Below are 18,373 nucleotides of genomic sequence, written 5' to 3' on the forward strand. Positions count from 1 at the left end.
CCTGGTCATAAAGGCCTCCTATCTGCCAACAGGGCATGAAAGCAAACTCCACCAACCTTCAGGAGGAACCATAAATGATTTTACTCATTCAAAGAGCATTTTAGAGCAGTAAAAATCATTATTTATGCAGTGCATGCTTGTCTCTAAAAGCCCGGAATCATCCATCTCTTCATTTTATCAACAACATTATCCCGTGTTCCTCCGCTACTGTTGTTTCAGTACTTCCTGTTCAACCGGCTATTTTTTTATGCAACTTGACATTTGCTTTTCTCCGCTTCTCCCACGGCTGTCACGCAACAGGACCCCTGAGTGACGGAGGAGGCCCCTGGCCCCGCTGCTGCAATTGCGGCGATGCCGCCATCGTGTGGACACATAACACATTACATATTTTGTACTGATGTGATCATCAGTTTTTCTATATGTTTGAATACCTCTGTTTAACGCGCACATTTCAAATGCATTCACAAATGGGAAACGGGCCAACGTGTAATGATTATGATGAATAAACCTGCATTGGTAAGAAAGCCAAAAGAAAGCCTCTTCTTGAGGTTTACAGTATTAATCGGTGCTAATTTGAAGGCACGGTTAAATGTAGATTTAAACGCTTAACTGTAGAGTTAAATCGTATCATCCGCATCACCAATTCTATAGATCTAAGATTCTAATAGGTAAAGTGCAGCATTGAGCAGTGTTAACCAGAGTTCACTGGCCAGCAGGACAGGCAAACATCTCAATCCAATTTATGGGAACAACAAATATTTGGCAGAATGAAATTTGGCTGAAACGAATCTTTATGAAAACTGGTGATTATGAATTTTCACACATACTAAACATCACAGAGACAACAAAGCTACATTAAAAGTATGTAAAGTGGTTTAGATTTAACTGCAAAAAGACCCATCTGTTGGGGCGTTTGTCTCTTCAGATGATTTAGCATCTTCCTCTATGTCATATCCTTAATTTAATTGCCTTTGTGTCTCAGTATATATAATATCTCACTGTGTGTTTGCTGTCTGGTGATGTACAAAACCAGAGTTGCCCATCGATCACTTTTGGGTAAATATTCATGAGTCAAGAACTTTGTCCTCGGTCAATAGGAGCCTTTGCCGACATCTGATTGGACCAGATTTCAGCACACATTTACCCTGCAGCCTTTATGTCCCCAAGCCCAACTGAGTTCCCGGGGACAGAGAGGAGACTCCACGAAGAGGGAAATGGCTTCAACTCTGGCTCTTTTGGCGCTTCTGCAACTTGCCTTATTCTCAAGTGTATCATGCATCAAAGGTGAGATACGACCCTGCATTATTTGGACTATTCTCTGAGGTGCAGCAATGCTGTTCCCTCTGTTCCTTAAAGTCATAACCTGTTCTCTGAGCAGTCTGCGGTCGACCTCCCATCACCGATGGGATTGATGAGCTGGCACTAAAGCGTGTGTATGAGCCCGGGGAAGCTGTGACCCTCTCGTGTGAGCAGGGGTACACGCCTTCAACGTTAAACCCTCGGAGAATAACGTGCACCGCCACGGGAGAGTGGACGCAGTCCGACCTGGCCTGTTCGCGTGAGTTTAATGGGAACCATATCCACCCCTGATTAATCATTTACAGAAATAAGATCTTGATCGAGTCTCTGACGCGGGGTTTTTCGTACAGCTAAGATGTGTCCCATCCCTCGACCTCTGCGGCCGCTGGCAATGGGGAGGACAGAAGCTCCATACAAGAGCGTGCTCAATTTCACGTGTGATGACGGGTAACTTTGGCGTTTTACGCGATCTGTTCCTGCTTATTCACAACAAAACCACATCAATGGACTTGTTCATCAGGTACGTGATGCAGGGGGCCAATGAGAGCAGATGTTTGCCTGACGGTAACTGGAGCAATCCTCCACCTCTCTGCAAAGGTACTGCAGGAATAATGGCTTTTCAGACACTTTGGGGAAATGGCATTTTAATTCCTGTAGTTGCTTTTGGCAATGTATAGACAAGAACATTCTGCGTACAAGGACAGATTTTGCATGAAAAGCACCACAAAATGTTCCATTGGCCCCCTGGTGGCGGGCCTCAGTAACAAAGGAAACCCCTCATCTCCACTGTTTGAGTTTATTTCATCCAAAGGGAGTTTTTTAAAAATAAAATAAAATAAAAGCAGTCACTCAGTTCAGAGAGTTTGGCGCTGCTAGCAGATGTTTTTAACTGCGTGATGTGGACACATTTAATGCAAGACGTTGTGAGATGGCGGCACCAGAGGTCAGGTTGCAGGTCTTTCAGGCTCCTGAAGTGTGTTTGACTCGACAGCTGAGGAAATTTTCCAAGTTGTAGTGTCTTTCCTATCCTGCAGCTGTGAACTGTCCTCTGCCTAAACCACCAATGGGTGGAAAAATAGTCTATAATAAAGCCATTACCGGAAACACAGTCCAGTACGGACACAGCTGGACGTATGAATGCAACCCACCCAAGGCTCCGAGTCACGAGAGAGGCTCCTGTATGGCTGATGGAACTGCAACTGAGCCACCCGTCTGCCAGGGTACACCGCCCACATTTATTTTCTTTAAAAAGCCTCTTTGGAAGCTGCTATAAATAAAATTCCATCTGCTTTTGTTCTGCTAGAGGTGAGCTGCCCCATCCCAACAGGGATCCCGAACGGCTTCATGACCTTTGCTGTGATGAGAAAGCACGGCTACAAGGAGAAGGTTAAATATGGCTGCGTTGATCACTACGTTCTTGACGGCGATGCCGAAATACAGTGCCAAAACACAGGAAACTGGTCATCCAAGCCAGTCTGCAGGGGTGAGTGGTGGAAAACAAAGACCCTGTTGGTGCTGTTGGCATCCCAGCACAATACTGATGACATCACATTTGAGCAGATGTCCAACATCTGGTGGAAATGGGCATCAGCTGCTCCTCTGCATTCTTTTCTCTCTCTGCTTTCCCTTCCAGCTCCCTGCACGGTTGGTATCAAAAGAGGCCGCATCTTCTACAATTCCCAGAAGCTCTGGATCGCAGATCTGAAACCCAACCGAGTTCTCCATGGAGAACACGTTGCATTCTATTGCCTGAACAAAGCCGACAGGTGCGGCTACCCAGTGGCCAGCACCTGTCGGGATGGAAACCTCCCAATCCCAGAATGCTTTGAAGGTGTGCACTTGTCAGTGTCTATAATTCTTAGTACTGGATACTTTATTGATGTCAGAAACTAAAATGTTAATATTAGTACGACATAAATATTGTGCTTTTACATGCGTGAGACTGGTAGGCACTGATATTGACATTTATTTTTCCAATTTTTAGAACCGGGGAAGATTGAGTACAATATAAGGGCCAAAACGCTTCCATCAGAGATTGAAATGTGTGCTTCTCCACCACCTGCAAGTTCCACCAGTCCTGCATAATCCTGCACATGGAGCCGTTTAAGACTGGGAGGATGTGGAAAAACGAACAGGATAATCCTTATAATTAACTTGTGTCATCTCTTCATTTCCTTGAGCATAATAATAAAGTCACTGCTATTGATACCGAAATACGGAGTTTTCTTTAACACGATGTGATACCACTAAGAGAAGAGAAGAGAAGAGAGGAGAGGAGAGGAGAGGAGAGGAGGAGAGGAGAGGAGGAGGAGAGGAGAGAGAGGAGAGGAAGAGGAGAGGAGAGGAGAAGAGGAGAGGAGGAGAGGAGAGGAGAAGGAGAGGAGAGGAGGAGGGGAGGGAGAAGGAGAGGAGAGGAGAGGAGAGGAGAGGAGGGGAGAGGAGAGGAGAGGAGAGGAGAGGAGGAGGAGAGGAGGAGAGGGAAGGGGAGAAAAGAGGAGAGGAGAGAGAGAGGAGAGGAGGAGGAGAGGAGGAGAGGAGAGGGGAGAAAAGAGGAGAGGAGAGGAGAGGAGAGGAGAGGAGAGGAGGAGGAGGGAGGAGAGGAGAGGAGAGGAGAGGAGGGGAGGGGAGGAGAGGGAAGGGGAGAAAAGAGGAGAGGAGAGGGAAGGGGAGAAAAGAGGAGAGGAGAGGAGGGAGAGGAGAGGAGGAGAGGAGGGGAGAAAAGAGGAGAGGAGAGGAGAGGAGAGGAGAGGAGAGGAGAGGAGGGGAGGAGAGGAGAGGAGAGGAGGAGAGGAGGAGAGGGAAGGGGAGAAAAGAGGAGAGGAGGAGAGGAGGGGAGGGGAGGAGAGGAGAGGAGGAGAGGGAAGGGGAGAAAAGAGGAGAGGAGGAGGAGAGGAGAGGAGAGGAGAGGAGAGGGAAGGGGAGAAAAGAGGAGAAATAAGAATTAAACAGTTTTTAGGAGAAAATACAGTAGCTTTTCCTGTTTTCCAATCTTGTGATTTTGAATAATGCTGCAACAAGGTAAAGTCCAACTCTGGGGGGGGGGTCATTTCCAGTAAAATCTCAGCGAGCCAATTAGGAAACAGAGCAGCTCTTATCTGTTTACTTTTAGAGCAACACAAATACCAGTGAGAGAGGAGACAGTCTGAACTGGGCCGAGGATCACTTGTGCATTTCATTAAGGATGGAACGGAACCTGTTTCTGCTCACGCTCGTTGTTGGTTTTATCACTGACGGATCTGGACAGGACAATGGTACGTGCTCTCATTACGTGACGTTGTTCATCATTATCAAGCCTGACATAATGAGACCTGAGCTGTTTGGAGGTTGTTCATTTTTCTGTTTGGACTAGTGATTGTATGAAATTCCTACATTTTGGTTTAAATTAGTGACAAAACAATAAAATCACTCTTATGTAGCATTACAAAATGGTCATTTCAATGCCTAAACATTTTTAAAACAAACAGTAGAAGGGTCTCTTTAAAACAAACTTCATGACTGTATGAAGTTGCCATGAAGACATTGTGCTTATCTCGCTATAATTAGCTTCTGTGTGTTTCTTAACATTTGTACAAGCATTTAAACAGTAAAAAACTCCTTTGCCAGCATGATGAAAAGGCTTTTCCATGATTGCGTAATCTGTTTGTTGTTCCAGTGTGTACGAGACCTGAGCTGAATGTGAATATTCTGCTGGAAGGCCTTCAGAGATACTTCAATCCTGGTGAAGAGTTAGTTCTTAGCTGTGAACCTGGATACACTCCTCTGTCAGGCCCCAGGAAGATTATTTGCAGAGTCAATGGAGAATGGACCAAAACCAAATTACTGTGCATACGTGGGTCTCTGCTGCATTTGCTTTTTGTGAAATCCTTATGAAAGCATACTACAATAGAAGCCCTGATGGAAGCTCCGATTTAAACATTTGTGCTCCTCTCCTGCAGCAAAGCGATGCCCCTATCCTGAATCTCTGTTGAACGGAGAGGTGTACTACACAGACACGGTGTACGGGAGCACCATCAACTATACATGCGATGAAGGGTGACATCAACCTCTTTATAGTACCGCAACAGTGCAAAAGTTTCTCATTTAAATCCTCATACATACAGTACTTGAGACCACATTGTGATGAGTGTTTGCATCCAGTGAGCCATGTGGTTTTGTGCAGGTACACCATGAATGGCGCTGATGTTTCAGAGTGCCTATCCAATGGAATGTGGAGCAACCCAGCTCCGGAGTGCAAAGGTGTGTAATCTGACATGCTCAGCACCTCTTGTTTGTGTGGGAATATAAGTGCACGTGCAGAAGTATACTTATGAATCCACATGTGTCTCCTGCTGAAGCTGTGCAGTGTGGTCTGGCTCCAATCCCACAGTTTGGGAAAATCATTTATAATAAACACGTCGAAGGGAACACCACTTCTTACGGCACCCAGGGCACGTACCAGTGCCTGCCTCCCTATGTGCTGTTTGGTGATGCAAAAGCAGAGTGCACTAGCAATGGGAACTGGACCAAGACGCCTGAATGCAGAGGTAGGATGACTAGAAAACTTGCAGCTGTCCAACAACTGCCTCAAGATTTCAGTGTTCACTGAATTTAATTTAAGTCCAAGTAAACTTAAAAACAGTGTGTGTGCATGTGTGTGTGTGTGTCTGTGTGTGTGTCTGCACTCACTGCAATAGTTAATTGATTGTTTAAGACTCGACGCACCTCTTTGGTGCTGTTATAAGATTTGTCGTTGGGCAGTTTTCTTTAAAAGGTCATAAATCGCTCTTTTAATTCTGTTTCCCCCCTATAGTGGTGTCCTGCCCTCCACCTGAGAACATTGAGAGAGGCTACATGTCAAGCAACGCCAAGAGAACTTATGACTACACGGAAACTATCAAATATGGTTGCCATGGCGACCATGTGATTGAAGGGAGCCAGCAGATTGTTTGTCAGAAATATGGGAATTGGTCTGAAAGGCCTTCCTGCAAAGGTACAATTCACACACACACACACACACACACACACACACACACACACACACACACACTCACACACACATATATATACAGTATTATATATATATATATATATATATAATGTACGTGTGTGTTTTCCAGCTCCTTGTAGTGTTGGGATACGTAAAGGCAGGATATTGTACAGAGGACGAAAACTCTGGATCAAAGAACTGACTCCCAACAGAATCTTACACAATGAACTCGTCTCAGTCTATTGCATGAACAATGAAAGGAAGTGTGGTTACGCTGTATCCACTCAGTGCATTGATGGAAAACTCAACATCCCAGAATGCTTTCAAGGTAAACTCTCTTGTCCAATGAATGGCCACAAATGACTTAAAAGCAAGACATTATTTAAAACATGTTCAGTACAAAATTCTAACCTGTTCAAATCTCTCTCACTTTTTTGTTCTAGAGCCCAGCCTTAACACTTACAACTTACATTCCAGTTCACTTCCATCAGAAATCAAGCAATGTTGAAATAGCAGCAGATAACTTCTCTACTACAATAGGGAAGTTGTGCATTTGTGTTCTGCTCTTTTAAACCTAAGGCATGCGATAATCTTTGTATTCAACATAATTCTAGCTATTTTCAACTGTATTAGTCCTGATTAACAGGTGCCATTTTAAAGTCAACTCTGTAATAATAAAAGACATCCATTTATTCATTATCTGTAATCCTTTTATGGGAGTGGAAACCATTTCAAATAAAATTGAGCCTGCACAGATCAACCCAGGACTGAGCGTCTGTTCATCAGAAACAACAACCACTCAGCTCTAAGAGCAAACTGGCTGAGAAAAGAGAAACATCAAGAGGAAACAGGTGCAGATACAGAACGAATACACAACCGCAGTGCACGGCCATGATCTGCTCCATATTCCAGCCAAGAATGTAAAAAAGACAAACATTATTCCATCAAAAGACAGAAAAATATAAAATTTAAAATGAAGGGCTTTTTAATGAAATTATATTTTTAACATCACTAAAAGTTTCAATGCATTTATTTATCATGAGATAAGGGCTTTGAAAGAAATTCGTTAAGAGACAGCTAGTGGTTGTTTTGCAGATATTTGCATTTGTGTATCAAAAATGTACCCAATATAGGAATATAGTTGAAGGGAAAAAAGCTGTTTCCTGAGATTATAGGCAGAAATACGCCTCCTGTCATTGCAGTTAACTGCGTCTGCGCAGACACACAGTCCCACTTCCGGTAGCAATGCCAAACATTGAGCTGTGTTCTCGCGATATTTGGTGGGGTCCACTTTCTTCTCATCCAGCATGGCCGCGCTGTACGAAGGCTACACGTTGTGTGGACGTGTTTCAGGTCAATCTCTGTCAGATTCTGGCATTCAGGGCATTGAAGTGGAGAGAGACAACGACCATGTCATCGTCACCGACTCCTCTCGTTCTGTCACGCTGTATATGGTAAAGTTTTACGTTTATTCCGAAGAGATCTTTACCTGCTACAGCAGATCTGTGGAACTCGTGTCTCAGTTCAATATCTCCCAGGACTTGCTCGTGATACTCTCTTCACCTAATTTTTTTAAAAATATTTTACTGGACCCACAGGCTATATACATATATCTATGATAGTGACCCCAAAAGTCGCTCTATTGTATTTGCGTTGTTAAATTGTTAAATTATGTTATACAACATTTGCAAAAGCTTGCCTAAGTTTTATTAGAGGCCCTGGTGGTCACATTTCACCAAGCATCATCGGGATAAAAGGTAATTTCTCTCCATGACAGTTCAAACCTCGTTCACTATTGTTTATTTTGTGTTCTGGCAGGTGTCTGACCAGAAGCCTCTGAGCACCTGGACAGTGAAACAAGGACAGACCTTTACCTGTCCAGCTGTTTATAACTCGCAGACCAAGGAATATGTGGCTGTGTCAGACAGTAAGGTAAGATAAGTACTGTAATGGTTTCTGGTCCAGCAGCGGTTGGAAAGGTCACTGCAAACCTTTTCTGCAATTTACAAAGTTGCATCTTTGTTTTTATGTTCAGGTCATCAGAATTTGGAAGGAAGAAGACATGCTCTTAGATAAAGTCTTCAAGTCTACTGTAAGTCTGAGCAAAACACGCACCACAATCTCTTTTTGGTAAAAGTATATGTTATGATGTATAATTCTTTTAGGCAAGTTCATTAGCTAATTGTTTTAGAGGATTATTGTCTAATGATTTTACCTCAGGTTCTTCACTTTTAAAGAGTCTCATTGTGTTTGCATTTTAGTACCTTTAAAATAAGAGTTAATAAGTGTCAATTTGAATTATTCATAGTGGTGCCCCATTTGATTTGTGATGAAATATTTCCTTTCATTTGTGGCCTGAATATTTCCAGGTGTCATCAGATATCTGGAGCATTCACAGTATTCCAGGAGGGGAGCCTGTGGTCTTGTTTAAGAAAGGAGCTATGAGACTCTTGGACTCTCTTCTTACTGCTCCCCAGCAGCCAATAGAGGAAGTGATTTCTCAAGAAGAAACCATTTGGTGAGTGTTACTCTACACTTTTAATACCTTTATAGAGGCCTGGAATAACATATTTCCAAAAATGTGGTAGTGAAGCATCACTGATTTTAAAGATGGCTGCTTCCTTGTATTTTTTTGTTTGTTTGTTTCATGCTGTTTGCTGAAATCTGTGAATTAAAATCTTTTTTTTCCATTTTCTTTTTTACCAAATAGCAATTGGTTATTCATGACACTCATGAGCACACAAACAAACAATGAATACAGTGTCACTGTATGGAAGAAAATGTCGGATAATTAAACTGGATAATAAAATCAAAAGCTGAAACAACCTGTGCTTGTTTAGGTGGAGCACCAACTTGATGGCTGAGTCACAGCAGTTTGTCATCTTTACCACTGAGCAGGTGATGCAATTTCCCTTGTTTTGCTTTTGACATGAGGTTTATACAGTGTGGGTGTGAAGAATTCAGTTTTAATCTGTAGTTAGTAAACTGTAAGACAGACATCTCTGCATGTGAATTGCTGGATTTTATGTTGCATTTTATTTCATATTTAAAATTATTTATATTCTCTACCGACACACATGCCATCTTTGTTGCTGCTATCTTTTACAACCTGCTTGCATTGAGTGTCTCTCTTGGTTTTCCACAGAAAGGAAATCATTTCCTCTACCTGCAGAGACTGAATCCCAACACCTTGCAGAGATACCAGCTGGAGCGAGAAGAGCCTGTTCTTTCCCCGCTGAGCTTTTGCGCCTCCTACAGAGATAAACACATCTGTCTACTTTATCTATGTAAGCCCAAAACAGTGGTGAAAGTGAAAGCATTCATGTTTGGCTGTTGGATGAGACAGGCTAGTTTGGTATTACCTTGGTTAAAAGCAAAGATTAGTTTGTCGTTGCTTTGAGCAGCACATTTTCTAGATGTAATCAAATCAGCAGTTGCTACCAAAATAGTTTTTCCCATGTTAATATGCCAGTAAATAAAAGGTTGGAATATTTCAAGGTTGAGATAAACTTCCTGTTTCCAAGATTCAGTCCAAGCTGTTCTCATCATTATTTTTGTCTTTTAGACCCGAACGGCCACCTCTACCAGAGCACCCTCTCAGTGCGAAACCTGGGCGGGGTCAGTGAGGAGGCCCAGGCTCTTCCACTGTCCCGCAGCCTGCTGCTGAGCCTTCCAGTTGGTGAGGGCCCCCTGAAGGCAGCATCAGCTCTTATCCTGGATGAAGCCCATGTAGCGGTTGTGGGTGTTCCACATCCCTCTGCTGGCGCTGGTAAAGGTTTGTGTTTTATTATAAAGACTCAAATAAAAGCATTGTTTCATACTACTAGTTGATGGTTAAGATGTTGGTTTAGTGTTTGACTGGTTTATACTCCACTGGTAACAAATTCCATCACACAGAATTGAAATTTCTGGCTTGTTTTGAAATAATTTTTAGACGTATCAAGTTGTTGAATATGTGATCATTAGTCCCTGCTGCAGCATGATACTGCAGTTTTTTGATCAGACTATTAGATTTATCAAAATTTATATTCAATGCTCACATAATCTAAACAGCACCAAGATACAGGATACTTGCATTCCATCGTGCTGATTCACAGGTCTCAATGTTTCTAAATTGACACATGTAGTTTGGGGAAATAGTAATGAAGTCTGTGTTTATAAAAAATAATTATTAGACATAATTATTTGCAAGTAAATGTTATTTCTTACCTAGATGCAATCACACGTTTGTAGTTCCCGAACCCATTGTTGATGTCTGTTTCTTTCAGACTTCCTCTGCATCTGGAATACCAATTTCCAAACTCTTCAGGCGGGAAAAGAAATGGCGGGTCAAATTTATGGACAGGTAGGAATGGTTTGGAAGTAGGCGTTACCCAAAAGCTGCATTTATTGCGATAGCTCCATTGTTTCACAGCTGACTAATAAATGAATGACCACAAGTGGGGTTTAGCTGCTGTTGCAGGCCAATTTTCCCTGTCCTTCCAGCTGTTTGGTGTTGGTAGAGGACTGTATAACTTTGGTAGAAGACTGTGTCTGCTCTCCACTGTGACTGGGCTCAGAATCCCTCCTCACAACTTTATTGCAGTTGACAGTATAAAATTAAATCCTTTGTGCTGCCACTATTGACTCCGTCTGTTACTTGCATTGAAACCTGTATGTCTTTTTTTTTTAGTTGTGGAGGTATTCAAACAAATTATTCATTCCACATGGAAAAATGCTCTCAGTTATTCCATATGAGTGTCCCAAGTCTTGTTTGTCTTCTGCCCTGGGAAAACTCCGACAAGCCAAGACTGAAGGTGAGCCTGGTCAAGTATCTATGTACCTATTATAGTTATAAGATTTTGCTAGAGTTCATTACATTGTAAGCATGTTGCTGGGTCATCATGTGCCTTTCCTGCCATCCACAGAGCAATGTGTTATACCTTCTGTCCCATCTTGGAGTAATATTCTGCATGGAGAGAATGCTCAGCCTCCTCGAACATTGCAAACCAGAAAGACGGTAAAAATCATACAATAAGAATATAAAACAATAATGGATTACAAAGATAAAACTGAAAAAAAAACTCACTAGTGTTTTAAAGGCCATCAGTAGAAATGCTGAAACAAATTATGAGAGATCAAACATGGAATGCAATGTGACGATTCATCTCTTCTCAACAGAGGGCAACAAGAAAGACCCAGTCAACACCTTGTTTAACAGTTGAAAAGGTTCTGGAGCTCATTAAGGTATCACTTTTATTTCCCCATTACATAGTAATGAATCAATATTGACCAATGTTAAAGTTTGTGTCAATTTCCTCGTGCAGACGGCACCATTGGAAGAGGTGCAGAAAGAAGTGGAGGAGCTCCTGTCCCATGCTGACAGTCAAGATCTGCAGTTCTCTGTGGGGCACCTTGCATCGGCTCTTGTGTCCCGGAGCCTTGCAAATCCATCCTTTTACACCTCAGACATCCTGGTCCAGCTGGTGCGCACCCAGTTTCTCTGTCACAGGTAAGCACTGCCATGGAATTCCAGTCTGGATGTGAACAAATGATACATTGCCAGTCTTTTCCCAAAAAAGGCTACTTTATTTTTACAAATTCCACCAACTGAGTTGTTTATTCATATAATAATGGAACATCATCACTGTCCATCATCTTCTTGACCTCAACAGTGTGTGTCCAGACCTTTTACTTCTGGCTTTGGAGAGAAAGGACTACTTTTTGTGCCAGCTCTGTCTCCAGTTTTTCCCCGACATCCCTGAAGCCATGACGTGTGCTTGTCTAAAGGCCTTTATCAGGTAACAATTGGCATGGTGTGGATTGTGCACTTTCTGACTCTGTGTATGTGTAACAGTGTGTTGTTCTGCCTTGGTGGTGCAGTATGCCAGATGCTGATGCAGAAAAAGTGACTCTGGAGCCTGACAGCATCTCTTTCATGGAAGCGCTCATTGCCAGGGAGCATGGTGAAGCTAGTGTGCAGAACGGGTTCAGCTCCAGTGATGATAAGGACTGCTCAGATGCTCTCGAAGGAGATGGCAAGGCGAGGATCTCGGCTGCATCAGAAGGGATCTGTCCGGTGGAATTACACAAGGCTGCTCTATTGTATCCTTCTATCATATCATCACTCAAACTAAATACTAGTCATATGCTTTTACATGAAGACTCTGGATCCTTAACTTTAACTTCCTAGAAATGAAGTCCTGCAAACTGCATACAGTGACACGTTCCTCCTCCCTCACCTAAAAGATCTCTCTTCAAGACAAATTATTGTGAGCATTAGCTACTAAATCTCTATCACATGAATCACCAATTTAATGTGCATCTTATTTAAAAGCAGATAATAAATTTTCTTTTTTCCCCTTTAATCAGCTCTTCCTGCAGTACCTGCACTATCTTTACCTAAGATATTGTCAAGATGCTTCTCTATCGAAGCCTGATGTGAGGTCACCAAGTCTGACTCAGGTCAGGATCAGCGTCATAACTAGATTATTATAAAGGCCTCTGTTGGCATAGAACATTCAGTCCTGCTAACAAATGAAAAGCGATAAGGATTTACTTTTTGTACAGGTCTTTTTTTCCTCAAACCTCAATTTCTCCACTGATTTTAGAAATTCTGGAAAAGTGATGTATGTTAGGTTTTGATTTGCTCTCATTCGACTGTCCCTTTTCCATTTTATTGGGTTGACAGATTATGGATTGGATATGCCTGCTGTTGGATGCCCATTTCACGGTGCTTGTGATGACTCCTGAGGCCAGGGGCTTACTAATGAGCCTTCACATTTTTGTTAAGTCTCAGGTAACTTTGGGTCTAAGTGGCTGAATATATGTTCTGAGGGATAAAAGCATATAAGTATAAAAGTAAAAAATGGTCTAGCATGGCCAAATAAATTAGGTGTATCTAATGTTATCTCTAAAGTCGGTGTGTTCTTGTGTCCCCAGGTGAAACTGGTGTCTGAACTTGGAAAGATTGAGGCCAGCTTTCAAGAACTCGATAAGATGAAAGTGAAAAGAGATGTGGCACAGTACTCCATTGAAATCATTGAGCTGTTATAGAATATGTACAAGGTATATAGCTTTAATAAATTCCTGAACTGTAACCTGCTTTGGCTGTATACTTGCCCTGAATGGTATACTCTGAAGAACTTTCATACATGGATGTTTTTACTGAATAAAAAGATGATGGAATTCTTCTGTACTATCAGTTGCAGATGTTAAGCCATTGCTTTGCTTGATTAATTAAAGATCCCAGTTATTTGACTAACTGAAATGTGTATGAGTAATCATGTTAATTTGAAATTTGTTACAGAAAAAGTCTGCATTTGAATACTTTATTGTGACTGGCTTGCTGTTGGGGTTTTCTGTATGTATTTTAATGCAATGAATTGAAATATGAGCTGACTTTATTCAAGACTTTCCTCACAAAATGCACAGGACAAATAAATATGTTGGTTTTTCTTTGAGTATCCATGAATATTAAAATTTTGTCATTTTTATGTAGCCAGTCAACATAGTGGTGTTGAGGGTGATGAAGAGTACAAAGGCAGATCAGAGGACAGAGAAGATGCAGTGTTGCGAGGTGTTGGTAACATCTTAGTTATGCTGCTATAGGCCAAGGCTGCCGGGGGTCCAGAAACATGATCACCTGACAGGAGGTGATAGAAGGATAGGAAGGCAGCTGGTCCTAATAACAGATCTGTAGAGATTAGAAGTCTCTGAAAGAGATAACTGTTGAGTTTCTGACGGTCTTTCAACAAGATGTTCAATGGTAGAGTTCCCGAGGACTGAGGAAAAGTAAGCCGTTTGCTCTTCAAGCATAAGAAGTGTGATGACCTGGAGCTACTGCAGAGCAAATACATTGATCAGCCACACAATAAAGTTGGGGAAAGCGCAGTAGAAGCTAGACTGAGGGCAGAAGTGAGCATTTGTAGCGGTATGATTTCACGTCAAGGTAGTCTGCTACAGATGCAACATTTGTGTTGAGGATGTTGATAGTGCAGAGAAGGTCAGAGAGCGAGGTGTCGTGTTTTTGTAGATCTTGAGGAAATATCAGACAGGGTGCCGAGACAGGAACTGTGGTACTGTATGAGGAAGTCAGAGTGGCAGAAAAGTATGTTAGAGGAAGGGCAGTGAAGATCAAGGTGGGGTTTAGACTGCAGCAGAGACCAGCTTGAGCACCTTCTTGATTGCTATGGTGATGGACAAGCTCATCTTAAAATGTGGTGTTTGCATTGATCTTGTAAAATTGCGTGCAGGTGCAGGAGAACCTAGAGAGGCAGGAGATGTATCCCCTGGAGAGGAGAGGAATGATGGAGAAAGCCAAAATGTGTATAAATGAGAGGGACCTTGGTGGAACGGTGAGGGAGGAACAAGGTAGAGGATTTTAAGAAGTTATAACATTTTCGACGTGAGAAGAATGATAGCTGTCATTAAAACCTCAACAACTCAATCCAGTCCGAGTCTATGTTATTACTGTATATCAAACCTTATACAACAAATTCAATTAAGAATTCCACATATTTTTGACGTGTAGATATTGCACATATCTTGCTTTCCAAATTGACCTGATATAAACCGTAATATAATATATATATATGTTCCGTGAACTTGGTGCAAGCGATTAATCTCAGGGTCGAGCTTATTTTCTGGCCTCTGCCGTGCGACGATGACGACGACGACGGTGAAAATGAAAGGTGTTGCTGACAACACGCAACCTTTCTGTAATTAAAACACCCGCCAGGGCCAATCGCCCCAATAAAATAGTAAAGATGGGGAGCATTTGCATGGTTAACTAATTTTATGAACTAACACGGCAATTGCGTCTATTGTAGGATAGAGGATCACGTGATCAGTACAAACGCTGCAAGCTCTGTCAAGCTAGAGGAAAACGGATAAACTTCCTCTTCAGTTAAGGTGAATTGATTAAATATATTGCAATTGGTGTCAATGTCTCGAAAACAAATGCTATTGTGAAATCGCGCAATTTTATGTTCAAGGTTTGCGCGTCATGTATGAGTGAGGCTTTCATAGTTTGCTGCGTTTGTTTCACCGTTTTGACTTTTATGATGAAAGGATCTATTTTACTTCCGGCACAACTCTTTAGTGTTGTGACGTACTTGACGCACTATAGGGGCCTGCTGTGTTTTCAACGGAGTGAGAGCTGTGAAGAAAAATGGCGTCTTTAGGCGACCCAGAGCGGGACACCGGCCATTCAGTTTGAGCTCTCCACCCTGAAATTGAGCCCGGGGCTTGGTGGGAATTTTGGGGGACCGTCAAAATATCGGTTATTCGCCCTCTCCCACCTTTTCTCTGGTGTGCGGTTTAACCAAACACCGAGATTGAAGCGGAACAAAAAATACTCTCTCCTGCAATGAGGGGGAGAAGAGGAAGGCCGCCCAAACAAGCAGCCGTGATGCGAGAAGGTTCACCCGGACCAGTCCGTGGCTTTCGGGGCGGCAGGAGCAGAGGGATGCGTGGACGAGGAAGAGGCAGAGGGCGGGGACGGGGACGTGGAAGAAGCGGCGGAATTTACAGCAGCGGCTCTGCGGAGTTGGACGCAGAAATCTCCGGTCGTGAGAACTTTCATTCGTCCCGGGGCAGCAAGAAAGTTGCATCCGCCACCACTGCGCCTGGCGCGGGATCGCGGGGCAGAGGGAGAGGGAGAGGTTCGAGAGGCGGCCGCGGCGGCAGAGGCGGAGTGAGGCGGCCACAGACTAAGGTCGTCTACGACGACAACAGCGACGAGGAGGATGATAATTTAAGCTACAGGTCAGAAGAGGATGAACTCCTGGACGACAGCCCGTCGGATCTTGAAGAAGAGGCCTTGGGAAACGATTCTGATTATGTGGAGGAACTACCAGATGATGATGATGGTGGTGGCGGTGATGACGGCAGCTACTGTACCGAGAGTAGTTTCAGGAGCCACAGCACACTCGGTAGCACGCCAGGTACGTTCGTGTGCAAGCGTGCGCAGTTCTTTTGCAGACATGTTTGCAAGACCTAGAAGTCGACGTTCTGTTTTTTAAGCCCTGTGCAGAAACCAAGACGCATTGTTCAAAATGGAGCTTGCACTCAAAAACAGGCCTTTGTTTACCGTCTGCGCGACTTGCTCGTGTTTTGCAGAATGGACGTTGCAGCCGGTTGCTTTGTTTTTTCACCCTTTTCAAGAAGCATATTTTGCTTCTGTTTAACGTTTAGTGTTTTTTCGCATGCGTGTTTAAATTTGCGTGTTTTCGCGCTTTTGGGGATCTGCGTGTACGGGCCGTTTTATACACGTTTGGTTCATTCATTCGCCCCTTTTTTTTGTAAAAGTATTGCATTTTCCCCACGAGTACACGATGCAACGTGCACACGACCCCGCAACACGTTTTATTTCTGGAATATGTCCTTCCAATCGGTTATTTTTTGCAGGACACTGTTGCAGGACTTTCATTACCTTTGACACTATTTGGGAACCACATTTTCTCTAGGCGATCGGCATAAATGAATTTGACGCGTTTGTTTTGAAAAGAGCCGCTCTTTTCCCTCTCTTGCAACAAACGTCAAGCCATGACACCGGTGCGTGGTCCACGTTACCATAGTAACCCCTCTCATGTTTATCAAAGGTGCAAATTCGAAAGGGATCCAATCCCCACTTACAGCAGGAGCCTGTCGATGAACGCTTGTCTGCAAAAATCAATTTGTGCACGGGTTTTGCATAAGAATGCACCGGAAGTCTGACAGTTATCTCAGACTTTCTGCACCAATTTTCAGGCAGAAATATTCTCTTCACTTTATTTTCCACACAGGGAGAAAAAACTTCATCAATTCAGGATTTGAAAATTCTTAATAAATGAATAAAACCCATTCACCACGGATGTGGATATTGCATCTATCTTCATCCAGCCCAGTGCAAAGTGGTTTTCCACACTTTTGGTAAAGCGATCATCCGCTGTGTCATGCACGCGTGTCTTTCGAGCGTTCTTATATATTACGCTAGAGCAAGGCGCAATGTACTCTCTGAATTGAGGAGGTCGTTGTGACGCCTGTCCTCTGTGCACTGTTGGATCATAAATAACCAAATTTCCAGTAATCTTCACTGACGAGTACCATCAAATACATCCATGGAATGCCTCTTGGTTTTCCAATATTGTCATACAGGGCCATAAAGCCTCACCTATATCAGTTTTAATGATGTGGTTGCTCGTTCAAATCTGCAGAAAATTATTTCCTTAATTTTAAATACTGTCTGGTCGTTCTACACATAACCATTGTTGTTTTAATCTTTTATTTCCCCCCTTTCACATCCCACAGGTAGGAGAAAAAGTCGAGCTGCACGACCCCGGTCTCCCATACTTGAGGCGAAAGACATTCCTCCCCTTGAGCTTCCCAAGTCTTCAGAGGACTTAGTAATCCCTACCTCACATCTCCTCAATGCATCGGCTGTCTATGAAGTCCTCCGCAACTTTGGCTCGGTCCTGCGGCTCTCTCCGTTCCGCTTTGAGGATTTCTGTGCAGCGCTGGCCAGTCAGGAACAGTGCACGCTCCTGGCAGAGACTCATATCTCGTTGCTTAAAGCTATTCTCAGAGAGGAGGACACTTCTAACACCACGTTTGGTCCTGCTGATGTGAAGGACTCTGTAAACTCCACTCTATATTTTGTGGACGGTATGACTTGGCCGGAGGTGTTGCGGGCATATTGTGAGAGTGACCCAGAGTACCGGCATATTCTGCCCTTCCAAGAGGAGGAGGAGTACCCGTTTGAACCGTTAGAGAGCAAAATCAAAGTTCTCCAGTTTTTGGTGGACCAGTTTCTGGCAACCAACATTGCGCGTGAGGAGCTGATGTCAGAAGGCGTGGTTGCCTACGACGACCACTGCAGGGTATGTCACCGCCTGGGTGACCTGCTATGCTGTGAAACGTGTTCAGCCGTTTACCATCTGGAGTGCGTGAAGCCACCGTTGCAGGAGGTTCCCGAGGACGAATGGCAGTGTGAGGTGTGCGTGGCACACAAGGTACCTGGGGTGGCGGACTGCATCCCCGAAGTGCAGAGGACCAGACCATTTCTTCGACAGTTGCCTGTCGGATACGATCGACACCACCGTAAATACTGGTTTCTGAACCGCCGCATCGTTGTGTAAGTTCACGAGA

At 43.4% G+C, this 18,373-nt stretch overlaps 4 protein-coding genes across 12 annotated transcripts in view; all 4 read left to right on the forward strand.

Annotated features, from left to right (window-relative positions):
* Window positions 1-1,128: 1,128 nt before the first annotated feature.
* LOC130527902 (beta-2-glycoprotein 1-like) lies at window positions 1,129-3,513 on the forward strand. Its single transcript, XM_057036747.1, has 8 exons — window positions 1,129-1,284; window positions 1,379-1,558; window positions 1,650-1,746; window positions 1,820-1,896; window positions 2,334-2,519; window positions 2,603-2,782; window positions 2,933-3,130; window positions 3,284-3,513. Exons 1-8 carry the CDS (start codon window positions 1,215-1,217, stop codon window positions 3,382-3,384), a joined length of 1,089 nt encoding a protein of 362 aa, XP_056892727.1. The 5' UTR covers window positions 1,129-1,214; the 3' UTR covers window positions 3,385-3,513.
* A 675-nt stretch (window positions 3,514-4,188) lies between these two features.
* On the forward strand, window positions 4,189-7,025 carry LOC130527904 (beta-2-glycoprotein 1-like). The gene is made up of 9 exons (XM_057036750.1): window positions 4,189-4,317; window positions 4,409-4,550; window positions 4,952-5,128; window positions 5,235-5,331; window positions 5,459-5,535; window positions 5,634-5,822; window positions 6,089-6,268; window positions 6,396-6,593; window positions 6,709-7,025. The coding sequence occupies exons 2-9, from the start codon at window positions 4,481-4,483 to the stop codon at window positions 6,771-6,773; spliced, it is 1,053 nt and encodes a 350-aa protein (XP_056892730.1). The 5' UTR covers window positions 4,189-4,317; window positions 4,409-4,480; the 3' UTR covers window positions 6,774-7,025.
* A 512-nt stretch (window positions 7,026-7,537) lies between these two features.
* Window positions 7,538-13,710, forward strand: nol11 (nucleolar protein 11). 2 transcript variants are annotated; one of them, XM_057036719.1, is made up of 18 exons: window positions 7,538-7,719; window positions 8,084-8,197; window positions 8,301-8,357; window positions 8,635-8,783; window positions 9,106-9,163; window positions 9,411-9,552; window positions 9,831-10,040; window positions 10,534-10,610; window positions 10,938-11,061; window positions 11,173-11,264; window positions 11,426-11,491; window positions 11,572-11,756; window positions 11,920-12,045; window positions 12,128-12,349; window positions 12,438-12,516; window positions 12,617-12,709; window positions 12,936-13,043; window positions 13,187-13,710. In XM_057036719.1, the coding sequence occupies exons 1-18, from the start codon at window positions 7,573-7,575 to the stop codon at window positions 13,298-13,300; spliced, it is 2,163 nt and encodes a 720-aa protein (XP_056892699.1). In that variant the 5' UTR covers window positions 7,538-7,572; the 3' UTR covers window positions 13,301-13,710. The 2 variants fall into 2 exon arrangements, with proteins under 2 accessions (XP_056892699.1, XP_056892700.1); XM_057036720.1 differs by having other exon boundaries at window positions 9,831-10,034.
* A 1,667-nt stretch (window positions 13,711-15,377) lies between these two features.
* LOC130527865 (nucleosome-remodeling factor subunit BPTF-like) overlaps window positions 15,378-18,373 on the forward strand; it is a 29,017-nt gene continuing 26,021 nt past the window's right edge. For all 8 annotated transcript variants that reach the window (XR_008951142.1, XM_057036649.1, XM_057036653.1 and 5 more), the window contains exons 1-2: window positions 15,378-16,191; window positions 17,537-18,359. Coding sequence is in view for 7 of the 8 variants with exons in the window: in XM_057036649.1 (XP_056892629.1) it covers window positions 15,615-16,191; window positions 17,537-18,359 (1,400 nt within the window). In the remaining variant the exon portion in view is untranslated. The remainder of the gene's footprint in view (window positions 16,192-17,536; window positions 18,360-18,373) is intronic.

The sequence above is a fragment of the Takifugu flavidus genome, chromosome 6 (assembly GCF_003711565.1).
Source record: "Takifugu flavidus isolate HTHZ2018 chromosome 6, ASM371156v2, whole genome shotgun sequence".
Classification (NCBI taxonomy): domain Eukaryota; kingdom Metazoa; phylum Chordata; class Actinopteri; order Tetraodontiformes; family Tetraodontidae; genus Takifugu; species Takifugu flavidus.

Coding starts and splice junctions, on each gene's coding strand:
- LOC130527902 (XM_057036747.1), top strand. CDS start 1,215: ATGGCTTCAACTCTGGCTCTTTTGGCGCTTCTGCAACTTGCCTTATTC. Junction 1,285..1,378: donor AAGTGTATCATGCATCAAAG/GTGAGATACGAC, acceptor TTCTCTGAGCAG/TCTGCGGTCGACCTCCCATC. Junction 1,559..1,649: donor GTCCGACCTGGCCTGTTCGC/GTGAGTTTAATG, acceptor TTTTTCGTACAG/CTAAGATGTGTCCCATCCCT.
- LOC130527904 (XM_057036750.1), top strand. CDS start 4,481: ATGGAACGGAACCTGTTTCTGCTCACGCTCGTTGTTGGTTTTATCACT. Junction 5,129..5,234: donor AACCAAATTACTGTGCATAC/GTGGGTCTCTGC, acceptor CCTCTCCTGCAG/CAAAGCGATGCCCCTATCCT. Junction 5,536..5,633: donor CCCAGCTCCGGAGTGCAAAG/GTGTGTAATCTG, acceptor CTCCTGCTGAAG/CTGTGCAGTGTGGTCTGGCT.
- nol11 (XM_057036719.1), top strand. CDS start 7,573: ATGGCCGCGCTGTACGAAGGCTACACGTTGTGTGGACGTGTTTCAGGT. Junction 8,784..9,105: donor TCTCAAGAAGAAACCATTTG/GTGAGTGTTACT, acceptor GTGCTTGTTTAG/GTGGAGCACCAACTTGATGG. Junction 12,350..12,437: donor TTACACAAGGCTGCTCTATT/GTATCCTTCTAT, acceptor TTAACTTCCTAG/AAATGAAGTCCTGCAAACTG.